At 41.9% G+C, this 21,222-nt stretch overlaps 1 protein-coding gene across 2 annotated transcripts in view; it reads left to right on the top strand.

Annotated features, from left to right (window-relative positions):
* Positions 1–20,970, top strand: part of SLC7A14 (solute carrier family 7 member 14) — a 123,649-nt gene extending 102,679 nt beyond the window's left edge. For both annotated transcript variants that reach the window (XM_004270559.3, XM_049709781.1), the window contains one exon: positions 15,453–20,970. In XM_004270559.3, coding sequence (XP_004270607.2) covers positions 15,453–15,775 — 323 coding nt within the window. In that variant the 3' untranslated portion in view covers positions 15,776–20,970. The remainder of the gene's footprint in view (positions 1–15,452) is intronic.
* The last annotated feature ends 252 nt before the right edge of the window (positions 20,971–21,222 follow it).

The following is a 21,222-nucleotide window of genomic DNA, read 5'->3' as shown; positions in this document are numbered from 1 at the left end:
TCAAGCATCTTTTCCAACCACAACACTATGAGACTAGATATCAATTACAGGAAAAAAAACTGTAAAAATTACAACACATGGAGGCTAAACAATACACTACTAAACAACCAAGGGATCACAGAGGAAATCACAGAGGAAATCAAAAAATACCTAGAAACAAATGACAATGAAAACACGACGACCCAAAACCTATGGGATGCAGCAAAAGCAGTTCTAAAAAGGAAGTTTATAGCAATACAATCCTACCTCAAGAAAAAACTCAAATAAACAACCTAACCTGACACCGAAAGCAATTAGAGAAAGAACAAAAAACCCCAAAGTCAGCAGAAGGAAAGAAATCATAAAGATCAGATCAGAAATAAATGAAAAAGAAATGAAAGAAACAATACCAAAGATCAATAAAACTAAAAGCTGATTCTTTGGGAAGATAAAATTGATAAAACATTTTTCCAGACTCATCAGGAGAAAAAGGGAGAAGACTCAAAGCAACAGAATTAGAAATGAAAAAGGAGAAGTAACAACTGACACCGCAGAAATACAAAGGGTCATGAGAGATTACTACAAGCAACTCTATGCCAATAAAATGGACAACCTGGAAGAAATGGACAAATTCTTAGAAAACTACAACCTTCCAAGACTGAACCAGGAGGAAATAGAAAACATGAACAGACCAATCACAAGTCTGAAATTGAAACTGTGAATAAATATCTTCCAACAAATAAAAGCCCAGGGCCAGATGGCTTCACAGGTGAATTCTATCAAACATTTAGAAAAGAGCTAACATCTTTCCTTCTCAAACTCTTCCAAAATATAGCAGAAGGAAAAACACTCCCAAACTCATCCTACGAGGCCACCATCACCCTGATACCAAAACCAGATGAGGATGTCACCAAAAAAAGAAAATTACAGGCCAATATCACTGATGAACATAGATGAAAAAATCCTCAACAAATACTAGCAAACAGAATCCAACAGCACATTAAAAGGATCATACACCATGATCAAGTGGGGTTTATCCCAGGAATGCAAGGATTCTTCAATATATGCAAATCAATCAATGTGACACACCACATTAACAAACTGAAGAATAAAAACTATATGATAATCTCAATAGATGCAGAACAAGCTTTTGATAAACTTCAACACACATTTATGATAAAAACTCTCCAGAAACAGGGAATAGAGGAAACCTACCTCAATATAATAAACTCCATATATGACAAACCCACAGCCAACATCATTCTCAATGGTAAAAAACTGAAAGCATTTCCTCTAAGATCAGGAACAAGACAAGGGTACCCACTCTCAGCACTATTATTCAACATAGTTTGGAAGTTTTAGCCATGGCAATTGGAGAAGAAAAAGAAATAAAATGAATCCAAATTGGAAAAGAAGAAGTAAAACTGTCACTGTTTGGAGATGACATGATACTCTACATATATAACCCTAAAGATGCCACCAGAAAACTACTAGAGCTAATCAGTGAACTTGGTAAAGTAGCAGGATACAAAATTTGTGCACAGAAATCTCTTGCATTCCTATACACTAACAATGAAAACTCAGAAAGAGAAATCAAGGAAACACTCCCATTTACCACTGCAACAAAAAGAATAAAATATCTAGGAATAAACCTACCTAAGGAGGCAAAAGACCTGTATGCAGAAAACTATAAGACACTTACAAAAGAAATCAAAGACGATACAAACACATGGAAAGATATACCATGTTCTAGGACTGGAAGAATCAACATTGTGAAAGTGACTATACTACCCAAAGCAATCTACAGATTCAATGCAATCCCTATCAAAATACCAATGGCATTTTCACAGAACTAGAACAAAAAAATTGACAATTTGTATGGAACACAGAAGACCCCGAATAGCCAAAGCAATCTTGAGAACGAAAAACGGAGCTGGAGGAATCAGGCTCCGTGACTTCAGACTATACTACAAAGCTACAGTAATCAAGACAGTATAGTACTGGCACAAAAACAGAAATATAGATCAGTGGAACAAGCTAGAAAGCCCAGAGATAAACCCACACACATATGGTTACCTTATCTTTGACAAAGGAGGCTAGAATATACAATGGAGCAAAGACAGCCTCTTCAATAAGTGGAGCTGGGAAAACTGGACAGCTACATGTAAAAGAATGAAATTAGAACACTTCCTAACACCATTCACAAAAATAAACTCAAAATGGATTAAAGACCTAAACGTAAGGCCAGACACTATAAAACTCTTCGAGGAAAACATAGGCAGAACACTCTTTGACATAAATCGCAGCAAGATCTTTTTTGACCCACCTCCTAGAGTAATGGGAATAAAATCAAAAATAAACAAATGGGACCTAATGAAACTTAAAAGCTTTTGCACAGCAAAGGAAACCATAAATGAGATGAAAAGACAACCCTCAGAATGGGACAAAGTATTTGCAAATGAAGCAACGGACAAAGGATTAACCTCCAAAATATACAAGCAGCTCATGTAGCTCAATATCAAAAAAAACAAACAACCCAATCCAAAAATGGGCAGAAGACCTAAATAGACATTTCTCCAAGGAAGACATACAGATTGCCAACAAACACATGAAAAGATGCTCAACGTCACTAATCATTAGAGAAATGCAAATCAAAACCACAGTGAGGTATCACCTCACACCGGTCAGAATGGCCATCATCACAAAATCTACAAACAATAAATGATGGAGAGGGTGTGGAGAAAAGGGAACCCTCTTGTACCGCTGGTGGGAATGTAAATTGATACAGCCACTATGGAAAACAGTATGGAGGTTCCTTAAAAAACTAAAAATAGAACTACCATATGATCCAGCAATCCCACTACTGGGCATATACCCTGAGGCAACTATAATTCAAAAAGATACATGTACCACAATGTTCACTGCAGCACTATTTACAATTTCCAGGACATGAAAGCAACCTAAATGTCCATCGACAGATGAATGGTAAAGAATATGTGGTCTATATATACAATGGAATATTACTCAGCCGTAAAAAAGAACAAAATTGAGTTATTTATAATGAGGTGGATGGACCTAGAGTCTATCATACAGAGTGAAGTAAGTCAGAAAGAGAAAAACAAGTACCATGCTAACGCACATATATGTAATCTAAAAAACGGTACTGATGAACCTAGTGGCAGGGCAGGAATAAAGACGCAGACATAGAGAACAGACATGAGGACACAGGCAGGGAAGGGGAAGCTGGGACGAAGTGAGAGAGTAGCAGTGACATATATACACTACCACATGTAAAATGGATGGCTAGTGGGAAGCTGCAGCATAGCACAGGGCGATCAGCTCCATGCTTTGTGACGATCTAGAGGGGTGGGATAGGGAGGATGGGAGGGGGGCTCATGAGGGAGGGGATATGGGGATATATGTATACATATAGCTGATTCACTTGTTGTACAACAGAAACTAACACAACCTTGTAAAGCAATTATACTGCAATAAAAGTTTTTTAAAGAGTCAAATTGAAGAAAAAATTAGTACTAGTACATGTGCCATATGATTCAAAGTAATAATTAACACTTATATAGCTCTTGCTACATATTAGCCATCATTCCAAGGACTTTACTTATGTTAACTTATTTAATCTGCACAGCCACCTGCATTTCACAGATGAGGAAACTGGGGCACTTGACTGAGGTCACACAGTTAGAATACAGCAAAGCCAAATTAGAACTCAGGTGTGTGGGTCCAGAGTCCATGATCATAACCACTATACTAAAAATGTAGTATATGAATATAAATAACATATAAATAAAGTTTGAGAAACACTGACATGGTCCACCACTTCCCCACTTCTCCCTCTCTCAACCTTACAGATAAGCAAACTGAACCTCCATGAGGTTAAATAACATGCTCAAGGTCAACAGGAATAACAGGAAGTTATTCATAGAGCTATTACTACGATCCAGAATCTCCATGCTCAGATCTGGGGCTCCTACCTCCCCACCAGGGTGCCTCTGAACAGACCTTATTTGCTCCGAATGTTTGATATGTAGTCTGTGCAGATTAACACATAACATCAGGGGTGGCTCCATGGGTGGATGCTCTGTGCAGTCACACAGGGCTCTGCACTTGGCTTAATGCTCTGCTGCTGTCTTCTTGAATTCTTAACAATTTTTTAACAAGAGGCTCCATGGTTTCATTTTGCACTGGGACCTACAAATTATGTAGCCAGTCCTGCATAATATCTATGTTTCTGGACAACCAGAGGAATTTTGCAAAAGTGATGAGGTGACAGGAACCCCCTGCTTATGGTTTTGTTTTTTTGATACAAAGCTAGATTTTACTTGAAAATTTTTTTAATGTTAGCATATCTAAATTCATATATGTAATTGGTTTACAGTTTTTGTTTTAATTTTTATTAAAGCATAGTTGCTTTACAATGTTGTATTAGTTTCTACTGTACAGCAAAGTGAATCAGCTATATGTATACATATATCCCCTCTTTTTTGGATTTCCTTCCCATTTAGGTCACCACAGAGCACTGAGTAGAGTTCCCTGTACTATACAGTAGCTTCATTAGTTATCTAATTTATACATAGTATCAATAGTGTATATATGTCAATACCAATCTTACAATTCATCCCACCTCCCCCTTTCCCCCTTGGTATGCATGTTTGCTCTCTACATCTGTGTCTCTATTTCTGCTTTGTAAATAAGATCATTTATGCCAATTTTTTCAGATTCCACACATATGCATTAATATACCATACTTGTTTTTCCTTCTTACTTCACTCTGAATGACAGTCTCTAGGTCCACCCACATCTCTATAAATGACCCAATTTCGTTCCTTTTTATGGCTGAGTAATATTCCATTGTATATATGTGCAATATCTTCTTTATCCATTCATCTGTCTTTGGACATTTAGGTTGCCTCCATGTCCTGGAAATTGTAAAAAGTGCTGCAGTGAACATTGTGGTACATGTATCTTTTTGAATTATGGTTTTCTCAGGGTATATGCCCAGTAGTGGGATTGCTGGGTCATATGGTACTTCTATTTTTAGTTTTTTAAGGAACCTCCGTACTGTTTTCCACAGTGGCTGTATCAATTTACATTCCCACCAGCGGTGCAAGAGGGTTCCCTTTTCTCCACACCCTCTCCATCATTTATTGTTTGTAGATTTTGTGATGATGGCCTTTCTGACTGGTGTGAGGTGATGCTTCATGGTAGTTTTGATTTGCATTTCTCTACTAATTAGTGACGTTGAGCATCTTTTCATGTGTTTGTTGGCAATCTGTATGTCTTCTTTGGAGAAGTGTCTATTTAGGTCTTCTGCCCATTTTGGGATTGGGTTATTTTTTTGATATTGAGCTGCATGAGCTGCTTATATATTTTGGAGATTAATCCTTTGTCCATTGCTTCATTTGCAAATATTTTGTCCCATTCTGAGGGTTGTCTTTTCGTCTCATTTATGGTTTCCTTTGCTGTGCAAAAGCTTTCAAATTTCATTAGGTCCCATTTGTTTATTTTTGATTTTATTCCCATTACTCTAGGAGGTGGGTCAAAAAAGATCTTGCTGCGATTTATGTCAAAGAGTGTTCTGCCTATGTTTTCCTCGAAGAGTTTTATAGTGTCTGGCCTTACGTTTAGGTCTTTAATCCATTTTGAGTTTATTTTTGTGAATGGTGTTAGGAAGTGTTCTAATTTCATTCTTTTACATGTAGCTGTCCAGTTTTCCCAGCTCCACTTATTGAAGAGGCTGTCTTTGCTCCATTGTATATTCTAGCCTCCTTTGTCAAAGATAAGGTAACCATATGTGTGTGGGTTTATCTCTGGGCTTTCTAGCTTGTTCCACTGATCTATATTTCTGTTTTTGTGCCAGTACCATACTGTCTTGATTACTGTAGCCCTGTAGTAGAGTCTGAAATCAGGGAGCCTGATTCCTCCAGCTCTGTTTTTTTTTCTTTTTTTCCTCAAGATTGCTTTTGCTATTTGAGGTCTTTTGTGTTTCCATTCAAATTGTAAAAATTTTTGCTCTAGTTCTGTGAAAAATGCCATTGGTAATTTGATAGCAATTGCATTGAATCCGTAGATTGCTTTGGGTACTACAGTCACTTTCACAATGTTGATTCTTCCAGTCCTAGAACATGGTATATCTCTCCATCTGTTTGTGTCATCTTTGATTTCTTTCATCAGTATCATAGTTTTCTGCATACAGGTCTTTTGCTTCCTTAGGTAGGTTTATTCCTAGGTATTTTATTCTTTTGTTGCAGTGGTAAATGGGATTGTTTCCTTAATTTCTCCTTCTGAATTTTCATTTTTAATGTATAGGAGTGCAAGAGGATTTCTGTGTGTTAATTTTGTATCCTGTGAGTTTACTAAGTTCATTGATTAGCTCTAGTAGTTTTCTGGTGGCATCTTTAGGATTTTCTATGTATAGTATAACGTCATCTGCAAACAGTGACAGTTTTACTTCTTCTTTGCCAGTTTGGATTCCTTTTATTTCTTTTTCTTCTCTGACTGCCATGGCTAGGACTTCCAAAACTATGTTGAATAATAGTGGTGAGAGTGGATATCCTTGTCTTGTTCCTAATTTTAGAGGAAATGCTTTCAGTTTTTCACCATTGAGAGTAATGTTTGCTGTAGGTTCGTCATACATGGCCTATATTATGTTGAGGTAGGTTCCCTCTATGCCCACTTTCTGGAGAGTTTTTATCGTAAATTGGTGTTGAATTTTATCAAAAGCTTGTTCTGCATCTATTGAGATGATCTTATGGCTTTTATTCTTCAATTTGTTAATATGGTGTATCACATCTATTGATTTGTGTATATTGCCTTTGGAGTCAGACAGCCCCAAGTTCACTCACAGCTCTGCCACTTCCTTGTGACCTTGGGAAGTTCACTTAACTCCTTTGGGCCTCAGTTTTCTCATCTGTAAAAATGCAGATAATTCTTTTAGCCTTGATCTAGTTGCTGTTTGGGGCTTAAATAAGAAAATATCAGAGAAAGCAGTAAGAAATATTGTTTTGCTGCCTTTCTTTTAAAAAGCTAGAATGATTCATTGTCTCCCAGACTAGCTATCACATGCCAAAGTACAACATGAACGTGTTCTGACTCAGGCTGCCTTCCCAGTTATCAAGCAGAAGAAAACTCCCAGAGAACCTTCTGTAATCTTGCTGATAGCACAAACTTCAAACTAGCTCCAGGAACTGATACTCCTTGGCATGGGAGGATGCCACCCTGCAGCTTGGGCTGGCCAGACAGAGGGCAATGAAGCCTGCAGTTTAAGAAGCACCCAACTGCTAGCTATTAACTGCTTTGGTATCATGATCTTTGAAGGCTGGAATATAAGTAAGTTTCGCCTAGAACAATGATTCTCAACCTTGACTACACAACAGAATCGTGAGAGTTGCTTCTGAAACATTCTATGACCAGGATCCCCTCACAGAGATGTTCTGATTCAATTGGTCTGGTATGGCCAACTATTGGGTATTTTTAAAACTCTCTTAGGTAATTTTAATGTGCAGCCAGGTTTACAATGATCTAGAACAGTGGTTCTCAAAGTGTGGTCCCAGACCAGCAGCATCAATATTATGTGGAAACTAGTTAGAAATGCGATTTCAGAGCCCATCCCAGACCTACAGATAGAATCAGAATCTCTGAGGGCAATTTAGATTTTAACAAGCCCCCCAGGTAATTCTGATGCATGCTCAAATTTGAGAGCCACTGATCTAGAGAGAAGAATAAGAAGATATTAGCAAGAAGGGCAGATAATTTAATTACAAAACTCCCTATTTTGGGATATATAAAATATATCCATACCACAACCCCAAATTGGCTTGTAAAATTTTTAACTATCTTGTAGAATAAATATCCTATCTTGTAGGATAAATATCCTATCTCTAAACATCTGAGCCTCCAAAATGTCAGATTATTCTTCTTAATCTCTCTATTCATAATATAAGTTTCCTGGGGAGAACAGTAGAGAGGTTTCTAAATGGAGCTTCTTATGAAACTTCTGATACTTTTTTAAAAGATTTACATGGTTAGGCTGAGTCATAACTTGATAATCTTCTTAAACACATTTTTTTTACCCAAATTTCTCTAAATGAATCTTAATTACAGCATTTTTGTAACAACGTTTTGCTAAGCTTTTGAGAGCACAACTCACAGCGAGAAACGAGGCACGGTCCTAACTAGACACCCAGCACTTGTTTATTTTCCTTTTGACAAGAGAAATAACACAAATAGCAAATGTTTAATAATCCCCAACAAAATGACCACAAAGCGGCCTTCATATACCTTTTCTCTTCGATGATGCAGTTTTGTAAAGGAATACCTCAGGGGTTGGGCAGGGGCTCAGGGAATATGAAACTAGGAGGGACCAGTAAGAACACTATACAATGGTATTTTCCAGGCATGTGTCAGGTCTACTGGTCCCTGTGGGCCTTTACTGTAAATGAATCATCTGTTAGACCAGCTGTGGGCGCCCTTACTCTGGAGTCTGTCAAGTTTTCATCTGGAATTTTTTCAGTCCCTCTGAGGAAAACAAATTACCGTCTATAGCTTTAGAGAACAGATAGGACTTGTGATTTGCGCAATGGCCTTCATAAATCCTGTACTAAACCATCACTATCCCAAAGAGAAGGCATACTTTACGGTCTTCGCCTGAGCTCTCATCTGAAATCCTATTGGAAACTGATCCAAAGCAGCCACTGTGATGAAGGGAAGAGGAGGGAGAGAAGGGGGCCATGAATTCGACCTGACAGGGCACCAAGATAAACAAATTCCTGATGATATGTCCCATAAATAAGTTTGACATTCTCCTTGAAGGAAACAAGAAAACAACTGGCAGCTTCAACATCAAAATCATGCTCAGAAGAGCAAGAAAAATCACGGAGGCCAGAGTGAGGATGGCCACAAGGCCAGGGCGATTCCAAGAGGGAGGGAGGGAGGAGGTGAATCGTTCAGCAGCTGACGCTGCCTGCTGGCAGAGGTGCTGGGATACACAGGGAGACACCTGGCTGAGAATGAAGGCAGAGGAGACCATGGCAGTGGAAGGCCCTGGAGCGGGTGTGTGCCGTGCACCCTTAACAGACAGCGCTGTGAAAGAGTGGTGATGGGCTTCTTTCCCTCAGCATTCCATTTGTGAGATGCATCCGACTCGTGCTTCTAGTTTTAGTTTGTTCATGCTCCTTGCTGTCTAGCATTCCACTGTGTTGATACACCACAATGTATTTATCCATCCTGGTGTCCATGGATATTTAGCGTGTTTCCAGTCAGGGCCATTAGGAGCAGAGCTGCTACGAACATTCTTGTACATGTTTTCAGTGGACACTCAGACACGTTTCCCTTGGGCTTCTGTTGAGTTAGAGGTGGAACTGTTGGCTTGGATTACTGGGCTTCTTAATATGTCTTTAGACAAGATTGCATTCTGTCTCACAGCCATTATACTCAACAAATAACATGAGGGTCTCCAGCTCCATTTTGCAGGTGGGAAACTGAGGCATAAAGAATGTGACTTTACGTTAGATCAGCTGCAGGGCCAGAAGAGAAGCTCCCCCGGTCCCCATTCCATCCTGAGCCTGCTCTTCCTGGCCACACCATGTTAAACAAACCTTACTGTTATTATAATCAACAGGGCTTGTGAGTATTTAAAAAATAACCAGCAAAGTGGGAGCTGGCGGGGACTGTGCTGGATGGGAGGCCACCTTCTCATTACCATCTTCATTTCTGCATTGGCAAGTGTCTGTTTTGGAAAGTTGATCCCAGAGTAGTAAAAATAAAAAAGCCTCCTGGCATAACAAAGCGCCTCGTTACCTTCAGCGGGCAGGGCTTCCTGCTGGAAAACGTGCCCCAGGAAGAGGCTGTTCCACCCAGCCTGAGGTCAGGTGGCCCGCCTCTTTTGGCCCTGAGCGTGGAGCCATGTTCAGAGGACAGGCAGCTCCTGGGGGACCCCAGAGGTCAGGGACCTTCTTCATAACCTGAGCTTGTTCCTGCAGGACTGGAAATCTGTCTAGACCCAGGTCACCCGGGCTCTTTTCAGCATTGAGCTTTTGTTCTGGATTTCTCCCATATGATTCAGAGGACCCCCTACCCCTACCCCTCTCACTTGTAGGTTTGAGGTCATTTGCTTAATTTGCACAGGATGGACTGAGACTAGTGGAGTAAGTAGGTGTTTCGCCAGCTGACACTGAGGTGCCCCGATCTCGTGAAGGCAACCTGGCATCCCGAAAAGCTCTCTGGAGGCCCCGGGGTAGGATGGGGGCGGCCCTCCATTTAGACGCAAGAGATGTGAGTTCTGGTGCCAGTTCAATCCCTGCATATTGCACACTTCTTAGCTCCTCTGGATGATGGACAAGGAAGTGTGTTTGTATAAAGGGCCTTCTGATCACAAGGTACTGTTACATAAAGAAAGCCCGTTCAATTGCTGAAGGCATGATTCCTCATCTTATCTAGCCCGAACCTCTCAGGCTAGACAAGATGAACACAACATGGCAGGCGTATTCTCCACCCGGGAACTTCTGTCCAGAAAAGAAGCCAGAGCCTCCCTTTGAATATGTCCCTTCAGCGCAAACAGCCTCTCACGGGACTCACTGCCATTACTGGGTGCCCAGTACAGCCGTGTCTGCTGTTAAAATACTGAAACACGTCTGTGCCTGCTGCTAACTAGTCACTGCCTTGAGTGGTCCCTCCCCTCCACGATCCAGCAACTAAAAAAATAACTCCAGCCCAGCAGGGGGGCCTCCAAGACCCTGCTGCAACACAAAAGCTGATTCCCTTCTGATTTTTAACATCACGCCTGCCTTTCATTCATTCAGGTATCAGATGTATAACTACAAAGCAGTGGATCTAAGTTTTTATGGAACTGGAGAATTAAGTACCCAAATAGAATAAGTAATATTATTTATCAATCAGCCATCTTCTTCTTGAGGCTTGGTTCCAAATGACTTCTGGCTTACGCTAAAAGCAAACCTACTTTCAAAAGATAAAACTTTGCCATCTGTAAGGGTTTACAAAAGAGTAAACCCAATCCCAGTGACAACCTAAATGACAGGACCCAAAAACTATTTCAAGCAATGATGGCATCATTGAAGTAAGTGTATAGTTTCAATAAGTGAAGAGTTTATCCAAACATAATAATTTGGGGAAATTTTAATGCTGCTGGATATCAGATGATATTAAGGAATTTTTAAAATAAATTTCTTTTTTTTTAATAAATTTATTTCTTTATGTATTTTTGGCTGCATTGGGTCTTCGTTGCTGCACGCGGGCTTTCTTTTTAGTTGTGGCGAGCGGGGGCCACTCTTTGCTGTGGTGCATGGGCTTCACATTGCGGTGGCTTCTCGTTGCAGAGCATGGGCTCTAGGCACACGGGCTTCAGTAGTTGTGGCGCGAGGGCTTCAGTAGCTGTGGCTCGCGGGCTCTAGAGCGCAGGCTCAGTAGCTGTGGCGTACGTGCTTAGTTGCTCCACAGCGTGTGGGATTTTCCCAGACCAGGGCCCCGTGTCCCCTGAATTGGTAGGCAGATTCTCAACCACTGCACCACCAGGGAAGCTCCATATTAAGAAATTATTATCAGTTTTTAGATGTGATAATGATACTAAGTTAAGGTTTTTAAAGGAGTCTATTTTACAGATACATACTGAAACATTTACAGATGAAACAGGATGAAAGGGATTTGTTTCAAAATAATCTAAAGACAAAGTAGTAGGGGGGAGGGAGCGGGCTAGCAATGAATACATAGGCTTTTTTATACTATTCTCTCCACTTCTGTATGTTTTAAATTCTTCAAAAGTAAAGTTCAGCAAAATTGCTTCCAATTAGTCTATACCTCCCAGCCACCCCTGGTAGGTGGGAGAAATAACAATTGAAAGCAGCCTGGATTATGACATGGAGGACCCGGAAGGATCCACAGTCTGAACACTACCTAAACACTGACTGTGTAGCTGTGGAAAGTCCTGTATTTCGCCTTGGGCCGCAGTTTCCAGCCTGTGAAACGCACATAACCTTAACCCCCCACACACACACACACCATTCTGAAACAGGCCAGGAGGAGTCTAAACAAGACAACATTTGTAAAACATTTTGTGTTCCTTGGGAGAAAGGTGTGACATAAAGGATGCATCACTGTAGGACCTCAGCACCCAGAGGGGTTGTGTGAAGTTTTGTTCAGATGATTCAGGATTCCCAGAAGCTCCCCACAGATTTTTCAGAAACGACCTCATGCTTCCCTCTCTAGGCCAACTGAAAAAAGGAGCAGAAACAAAACACCCTGCTTCTACACAGGAGGCTTTTAGCAGCTCTGTTTACTCCTCCAACACAAAGCCCTTGTTTATGTGTGACAGATGGTAATACATGTTTCTCTCTTCTCTCCGCCCCCGCTCATTTGTTCCCCTCTGTTCCTTTGTCCTCCTCCATTCTTCCTTTTCTCCAGTCCTTCTCTGCCTCACACCACTTTTCCTGAACTGATTCAAGGGCCAGGGAGAAGGATAAAGGCAGACAGAACGCCAAGCCCTAGGAGAACGCATGTGCCCAAGCCGGCTGTTCATGCTGTCAGGCCGATACACACAGTCGATTCTTGGTTCACAGCACTCATATTTGAAATGTATTTTTGAAGACAGAGTGACACACCTTTGAAACTGTAGGGGGCTCAGAGCAAACATTAGAAGGCCCATAAATATTTATGTGGTAGGTGTCCATGCATTGCTTTCCCAAAGTAATCACAGTCGACACATTTGTGTACAGACACACACACACACACACACACACACACACACACTCATGTTCCTTCCAGACCCAGCCACTCCCCAGATAGAACCTAACTTGTACCAAATATTTTTGCGCTAGGCACAGTCTATAACGCAGCAGTGGAGGGGGTGTGAAGGGCTGAATAAGCTAGAGCCTTCTCTCTATCCTCATGGAATGCTACTGCTGTGACTCAGTCTTTCCCAGCCTCCATTTCTTCGTCTGTAAAATGAAGGTATTCAAATAGGTAAATGACATAGACTCTTTTCCAGCTCTAAATATCTATGATCCTATGAGTAATCACGCCAAGGCTCCCAGAGAATTCCCATTAACCGATCTACCTGACACCCCAATACTTGGTGGGGACAGGGGAAGGTTTGTCAGAATAGATGTCAAACCAGTGCTCAAATGATGACCCGTATAGTACAGAAGAGAGAAGCTAGGGGCAAAGGGGGAAAGAAAAAATGGTATTAAGTTTAGTAGGGAAATAACATGCTTATAAATAGGATCCGAGAAGGGGATCAAAGAGGAAAGAATTGATGTAATAGATACCAAGCTGAAGGAGAAGACAAGCTTTGGCACCTGTCTGTATGTCTAAGAGAAAAGGTAGCAAGAAAAAAAAACTGGGCATAAGGAGGTGTGTGCCTGACGATAAACCTAGTCTCCTGAAACAAACATGCTTCCAACAGAGGCATTCTCCAAGAAGCAGCATGCTGGTCCTTTTAAGAGAGGCCTCAGTTTGGTGCCTTGTTCTACACAAGGATAATAACTATCCCCCATGGCCACACCCACCCCAGACAAGAAAGAGTAAAGAGCCATGCTCAGAACAAATGAAGTGGCTATTTCAGAATAGCTACGTCTGCAAATGATTAACTCCAGGATTTATTACCAATTAGGACTATAAATCTCTGCTTACTTTGGCTCCTGGAAAGTTGATTTCACTGGGGGATGGCGGGGGGGGGGGGGGGGGGGGGGGTGGAGGGGGGGATCCAAGCTTAAAAATACACACTGCAAATTCAAAAGGAAGCAGGATACCTCAAGCACCAGAGCGGAAAGCAGGCCTCACCTTGTGGTTCTAAGCAAACAGCCCAGCAGATGCCCACAGGGTTAGCAAAGTCAAAGAGGCTAGTGCCACTGAGAAGAGGGTGTTGGGGCCTGGAAGGAGGGTGCATAACCGAGGGGCCCCCAGCGGCCAGGCCACAAAATGGCCAAAGTTGGCAGTGAAGCATGTGCATCAGGAGTTGTTTTTTTGTTTGTTCGTTTTCTGGCCACACCATGCAGTTTGTGGGATCTTAGTTCCCTGACCAGGGATCGAACCCGGGCCCATGACAGTGAAAGTGACGAGTCCTAACCACTGGACCGCCAGGGAATTCCCACGTCACGAGCTTTAATGTTCCTGATCTCAGGGGTTCTCAGCCTTGGCTGACCACTGGAATCACCTGTGAAGCTTTAAAAACACCTATGCTTGGGTCACACTGCAGACCAATTAAATCAGAATCTCTATAGAGGATGAGGCTCAGGTATCAGGATTATGCAAAAACTCCCCAGGTGACCCTCCAGGTGCAGCCAGGGTTGAGAACCACTGCTTATCTCGTTTCCTCCTCACAGCAACCCCAAGGTATAGGTACAGTACTCTCATGGTTTCCTAGAAGAGAAAGCTGAGGCGCAAAGAGGCTCAGTAACTGGTCCAGGGTTACACAGCTAATAGTGATAGAGGCATGATTTGAACCCAGACCTCGCACGCTTAACCATCATGCCCCATGGCCTCCAAGGCTACAGTTCTCAGCGCTCCAGGCCCTGAGCCTTCATGGGCTTTTCAAGGTAGAAAATGGGGTCTCTCAAACTATTTTCATATATCTTTTCCTAAAAATTCTAATAGAAATGAAACATTAGCCCATATTAATGCTACGTATTAACTAGGAAGGCAGGTTTCTTTCCTTCGCTTGGAATGAGAAGGTTGCACTGGACACTGCATGCGTATCAGGAGTTCTCATTCATTCCTTCAACAAACATTAAGTGCCAGTTTTCTGCAGAGTCTATAAAACAGAACCACCCTGTGCAGATAAGCACACAACAGATACCCTAAGGGCCGAAACAGTGGCATGCACTAGACACTGTGAGAGTCCACAGATGAAAGTGGACAGCTGAGTGGCAGTAATGTATTATGACTTTGGTGAGTGAAAAATGGCAAAGTAAATCGTAGGATCATATATGCATGTTGCTACGTGGTGAAATAAAAGATGGAGTCCCTAAGTGCAGGTATGGGATAATAAGATGCTATGAGAAGGTTGGGAATACACTGCTGGTGATCTATAACTATTTAATCCAGAGTAGAAAATGCACATTTCCTGGCGAGCACCTACATGAGTACAGTGAGCTAGATGTCAACAGGGGAGGGGGGACTGAGGTGACCTCAAGAGCCCATATCCTAACTAAAGAGGCAGCCAGTTCTCACCTCAGCCAAACGTTTCCATATCGGAATGTGGGTACAGTGTTGTCAGTCCTTCTGACTTTTTTAGGGGAAGCTGTAAATATGGGTTGCTTAATGCAAGATCTCCCAATTTTTAAACAGCATCTAATTCGAGTCTTTTCAGTACACTGTACAGACCAAAGAAAACACAACCAGCACCAGCTCTGCTTTCACGATTGAGAGTGAGCTCCCTGCTTGACCCACAGATCCCAAAGCAACTGCTTATCCCACTTGTGCTTCCCCCCACCTCCCACCTACAGGTATGCTCATTTATTTTGGGTACGGCATCTGGAACAGCACCCTGGAAATCAGCGCCCGAGAAGAAGCCCTGCACCAAAGCACGTACCAGCGTTACGACGTGGACGACCCCTTCTCGGTGGAAGAAGGTTTCTCCTATGCCACAGAGGGCGAGAGCCAGGAGAACTGGGGCGGGCCTGCCGAAGACAAAGGCTTCTATTACCAGCAGATGTCAGATGCACAGGCAAACACCCAGACGAGCAGCAAGGCGAAGAGCAAAAGCAAACACAAACAGAACTCAGAGGCCCTGATTGCCAATGATGAGTTAGATTACTCTCCAGAGTAGGAGCAAACACGCAAGAAATGTGTAGAAATGATGGTGATTTATTTTCAGTAACTTAACCTGTGGGCTAGAAGGTGGAAACGTCTTTGGCTCTCATTGCAAAAACCCAGCCTTCCCCAAAGTCAGTCCCCAGTCATAGCCTGTCATTTGCCACTTCTGCTCTTCAGGATGGTTCTGTCGAAGGGCTTAACCCAGGTCCCATAGCTGGTCCCCTTGTAAGAAACAAAAACAAAAAAGCTAAACAAGAAGCTACAAGAAGTTCTACCTTAGGTGCAACCATCAGAGCTGATGGCAGCAAACGTTTCCCAGGCCTTCGCTTTGCTGGTTGAATCTTTTCGCTTCTTACTAAGGCCCCAGGAAGCAGGGAGTAAACTTCTTGGACCACACTGAGGCTGCAGCTCCTCCTGGAGATGTGCCAAAGCAGGCAGGGGTGGGCACAAGGCAGCATTTCAACCACCTGAGACCACAAGGGCAAAGCTCTGTTTCAGCGTGCTGGGCTGAGAGCTGCTCCCTGAGGCCAGGTGGCACGTGGCACTTCCTCAGCAAGCCACATTGTGTCCTGCAATCTCACAAAAACAAATTCATGGAGATGCATGCCTCTTGTCCTTCGCCAAGGTTCTCACAATCTCCCAACTAGAACTTTAGGACACAGCAAAGGTCAGGGACTCTGAGACCATGACCCCAAAGATTTCAGACGCACCATAAAGCAGTCATGCAGACCCAATAATATGGTGAGAAGCACCATCAAAGCTCTACTTAAATGCCCAGGGAAAAAAAAAAAAACTGAATAACCATCTCTTGCAGTGAAGGCCAGAAGGGCATTGGCAAAAATTAACTCTCTGTCATGCCTTCTCTTATACCAGACTCTAAGCTCCTGGTGATATGATGAAAGAGGGCAAAGTAGGAGCATGATTTCATGGCACTAGTATGCCTTGAAGAAGTAGGCTGTTTGTCTTACGATCAGATAAAAAAGCTTTACAAGGCAAAGTGACCCAGCCACTGAGATCACATTGCAAACTCTACTTCAGATTTCTAAAATTATAAATTCTGTAGTTTTGTGAGATATGCAACCACTTGATTGGTGGGTGCTGCTCTGAAAACAAAAATATTGAAGCACAGCTACTTAGTAACTGCATTCCATGAGGTCACATTTCACTTCTGAACCTTATTCCTCTGGAGTAGCTCACTTTTAGATGTGTATTTTTCCTGTTATTTCCCAAAGTAGTTTCACTGAGGCCCAGAGAAAAATCTGGTAAGGTCTAAATCTGGGCCATAGAGGGGGCTCTTAAAGGTATTTTCTCTGAAACAAGCTGGAAGAGAACATTTGCAACAAGAAAAAAAACACATGGTCTATGCATTCTAGTCCTGGGTTACAGGGATTCCAACACTGCCTTGAGATGTGCACGCATGTATGTGAAGGCACAATTTGGATCAAGCTAAAATCTTTGTGAGAATTTCCCGAAAGGGAGGCGCAATAGCAAATTCTTTGCTCTCTCTGTCTCCTGGATCTAGAGTTATGCCAAAAGTTTTCCAGAACATCAACTAATGTTTAAGTCTATTCTTTCTTAAAGGTTGAGGTTTGTGCCACCTTGGCATGTTTCAGGATTATAAACAGGAGGCAAAAGCACATTTTTATGCAAAACTAACACTGATCAAGAATGTATCAAGTCTTAAGCAATGCGAATAAAAAGAAATGTAACATCTGTCCTTGGAGGCTCACAGCCCAGGGAACAAGCAGCACCAGAGCCTGATAAATGTAGATAAAACAACCGAACCTGACAAGTCCTCTTGGTTGATGCCCTGGGCTTTAACAGAATATTTTTTAAAAGATCAACTGAAACTAGTTTTTTTTTTTTAAATAAACTGCATATCCCACCCATAGCCAATGTATGCCATTTAAATTCAAATAATTACTGTTTCCAGATCTTCTTTTTCATTCCTCTATATTAAGTGTTTAGAGCTCTGGTTTCCTGAGGTCATTTTTTCATTTTAATTTAAGGCTTGGCAATGCCATTTTTCTCTCGCCTAAGATTAACCATAAAGATACAGTGCCTGGTGTGTGAAATACATCCTTGGGGATTAAATTCGCTATCAGTAATTTTTGTGAAAACAAAGTTTCGAACTGGTCTTAGGACTCAACAAATCTGCCTAATTTAAACATAACCTGTTAAACCTGAGACACATCCAGACAGATGGGATGGGGCTGTATTCCTTAAAAGCGTTCAAAGAGAAATATGAATACAAAAATAACAAAATCCTAACGTGAGTGAAAGAGCTTCCTTTTGCTAGTAAGGTGTAGGTACTAGCGTAACCATTGTCTGGTGGCAGATGTATGCAGTTTCTGCAGCATGAGAAGAGAGAAGGCATGCTTTGGTAAACCCCGTTGGTACTGATTTCTTGAAGGCCTTCTCTAAATCATTCTCATTTCAGGAGTCATTTCTCACCAGTAGCACCTCTATATTTTTTTAAGCTTTGCTCTCCTTATTGCTCTAAAGTTGATTAGTCATTTCACCAGTGACCTTGGCTTTTAAAAAAAGTTAGTCAATATGATAGAAAAAGTTTTTCAAGATAAATAGACATGTTTTTCCCTCATGTTTCCCAGCCTCTGTGAAACACTCCTAGATTTCACAATGCAGTTTTCAAATACCAGAAGCCACCAGAATGATTATAGTAGCGTTTCCTAATTAATTTTCTTAAGACCATATTTGTGGGACCACGTTATAAGTAAGATCACCCTATAGTTACCTCAGAAACTTAGCCCCTTGAACAGAGTCCAAGAAAGACCTCTATTTTACTGACTCCTCTGTAGCAAGAGCTCTTTCAGTGAGATTTCATCATGTGGATTTATGATTTGGAGGCAAGTACTTGATTTTTTTTAATTGTATGCTCTTTATTAGCACTCTGCTTCATTTCAAGAGGACTTCAGGTGGCTATAAAAATACATACAATACAGAAAGATTAAGTGAGGAACTGAGGCAAATAAAAATAGAAATAGAAAGGATAAGACAAGGCTAGACGTGTATTTAGTGCACAAATGCAGAACTTTGACATGCACTGCTAGATTTGCCAATGAGGAGGCAACTTAAGACATAATGGAATTGTTGGTAATGACAACAAGAAGTGTTCCTGGATGATAAGAATATATCCTTCCCCACGAGGGCAGAGAACTGCAATACCATAATAAGCTTCAGAGCCAGATTTTACCAACTGCATGTGCTTGGCATATAGTGGATGTTCAATAAATATCTGATCAGATGGATGGGTGGATGGATGAATGAAGGGAAAAGGAAATATCATTTATTCAACAATTTTTTGTGGAGAGCTTATTATGTGCTGTAGGGGTTCAAATATCGAAAAGACCTCCCTCCATCGGAAAGATCATAGAGAATGCAGCCCTTGTGTTGAGGCTTGTGGGGTGGGGAGACTTTTGCCAGGTAGAAATGAAGGAGATGCTCGCCAGCTGGGGGATCAGCATGAGTAAGGTGTAGACTGTGGCTAACAGCTGTCTCCTGACTAATCATTTGTACCGTGCCTCCTTCAAGGAAAGCAAGAAGCTAGTTTGACAGGAGCACATGATTTGTATTTAGAACTGTAGAAAATAATGCTGAGAAGGCAAGTCAGGGCTCACGCACAGATAGATGTGAATGTTGAACTGAGCTGGCTGGCTCTCCTTGGGTGGGGCGGCAATGAGGAAATGATGAAAGTATGAATCAGGGAAGGCTGGACTTCAAGAAGCTGGGGCAGTGGCTTCATCTGCCTAGCAAGGGGCTGAGAAATTACATACACACTCCAAGTTGATTTAACATACCTAAAGGGGGAAAATACCCATACTTAAAACAACGTATGATTCTTCCTTTGAAATCCTGTCTGATTTCATCAACTTAGGAGACGTATAGTCATTTAACATGTGGACAGACAACACAAAGTTATTTCCCAGCCACTTTAAAATTTTCAACAGTAAATTTAAACAACCAAACCTAACAACATTTTATATCTATCTAACCTGAACAGTAAAAGTGCAGCTCAAGATTTTACTCGAGTGTAAAGCCACTTTGTGAAAGGAAAGGAATGACAGAATTAGGTCAAGAATCCAGTTCTCCTTCTTAGTAACAAACTAATAGCTAATCAAATGTCAACATAATGGTCATGATGTGCCTGTTTAATAAAAAGGGGGGGAAAGGTTGTTGAATTTAATGATCCATCTTTCTCTAGAACCTGTGGTTGGTCAGGATATAAACCTAGTAATATCGGGGAAACAAAGCACAAACTCCTTCAAAGAAATGTCTTTCCCCCATTCTGAAAAGAGTTGATGAACCTGAACTCCTTTACATCCCACTTGTGAATCTACTTTACAAGGGGCTACCTCTTCTCCGCATTATAAAGAGAAGCCACAGGAGTTTGAGAATCTGTCTAAAACACTGGAGGAAATTGCTGTCCCCTTTCGCACTAGATTTTAGGAGGGCCGAATTGTCAGTGGAAGCCCACTGAGGGTCAGCCGCACGTTTACTAATTCTGTGTCTCAGATTAAAATGTCTTGCTGGGTGGAGATGTCAGAATGTGTCTGAAGCCACAGTTGGGGTCAACTCACCGAGTCCTGGCGGCGGTTAACAGTCCACGCTGGGATTTAAGCCCTCGGGCTAGTGCGCACTCCGAAGGCCAGCTTAATTTCTTATGCTGGAGGAAAGGGCGGAGCAAATTCGCCGCCCTCCAAATTCGCCACGTCGAATTCGCACTCCATGGTGTTTAGAACAAGACTTGTCCAGGAAGGTTTTTCTATCTCAGATTTCCACGGAGCCTCAGTTTCTCCCATATGCACGCACCTCCCGCACGCTGAGGACCCCCTGGCCTACTGGCAAAGACAGGCGCCAACTGGTAACCAGTGATGGCGCCGCCTTGAGACAGCCAATAATGTGTAAGTAAACAACGCGCAAGCGCAGGACAGCGTCCCAACCCGCAGGTCCCGCCGCAAGCGGGAACTTGGATGCTGTTTCCGCAAAGGAGTTTGCGTTTCTCAACTGGAGTGGTGATGGCTAGCAGAAAGCCCCTTTCGTGTACAAATTTGTTAGTCCTGTGTCTACTTTTATTGTCTCTAAGACTTTTGAGGAGAGGCTCTTGTAATTTTTCCCCCCTCAGGAGCAACTTTCTTTCTTAAAGGCTTTCCTTTTCTTGCCCGGCTTGAGTAACTCACTCGTCGTTCTGAAATACCTAGGCACTTGCCTTGTGCCATAACTACTTCTCTGAGAAAATGTTTTCGTTTTTTAGGACTTAACGCCCAAAAAGGATTAGTGGAAGTTTTGAAGACCATCAAAAGTGAACATATATTCTGTAGCATCAACTAAAATAGTGTTAGAAATCATTAAACAGTATGCTACGTGCATGGAGTTACAAAATTCACATAGGACCTTCACAAAGACAGCTTTGGGCTTGAAGTCTTCTGAAGGCAGGTAGCT

Source organism: Orcinus orca, chromosome 5 (assembly GCF_937001465.1).
Source record: "Orcinus orca chromosome 5, mOrcOrc1.1, whole genome shotgun sequence".
Taxonomy (NCBI): domain Eukaryota; kingdom Metazoa; phylum Chordata; class Mammalia; order Artiodactyla; family Delphinidae; genus Orcinus; species Orcinus orca.
The sequence above is the reverse complement of the archived record's forward strand: the minus strand, read 5'-3'. Positions and strand labels throughout refer to the sequence as shown.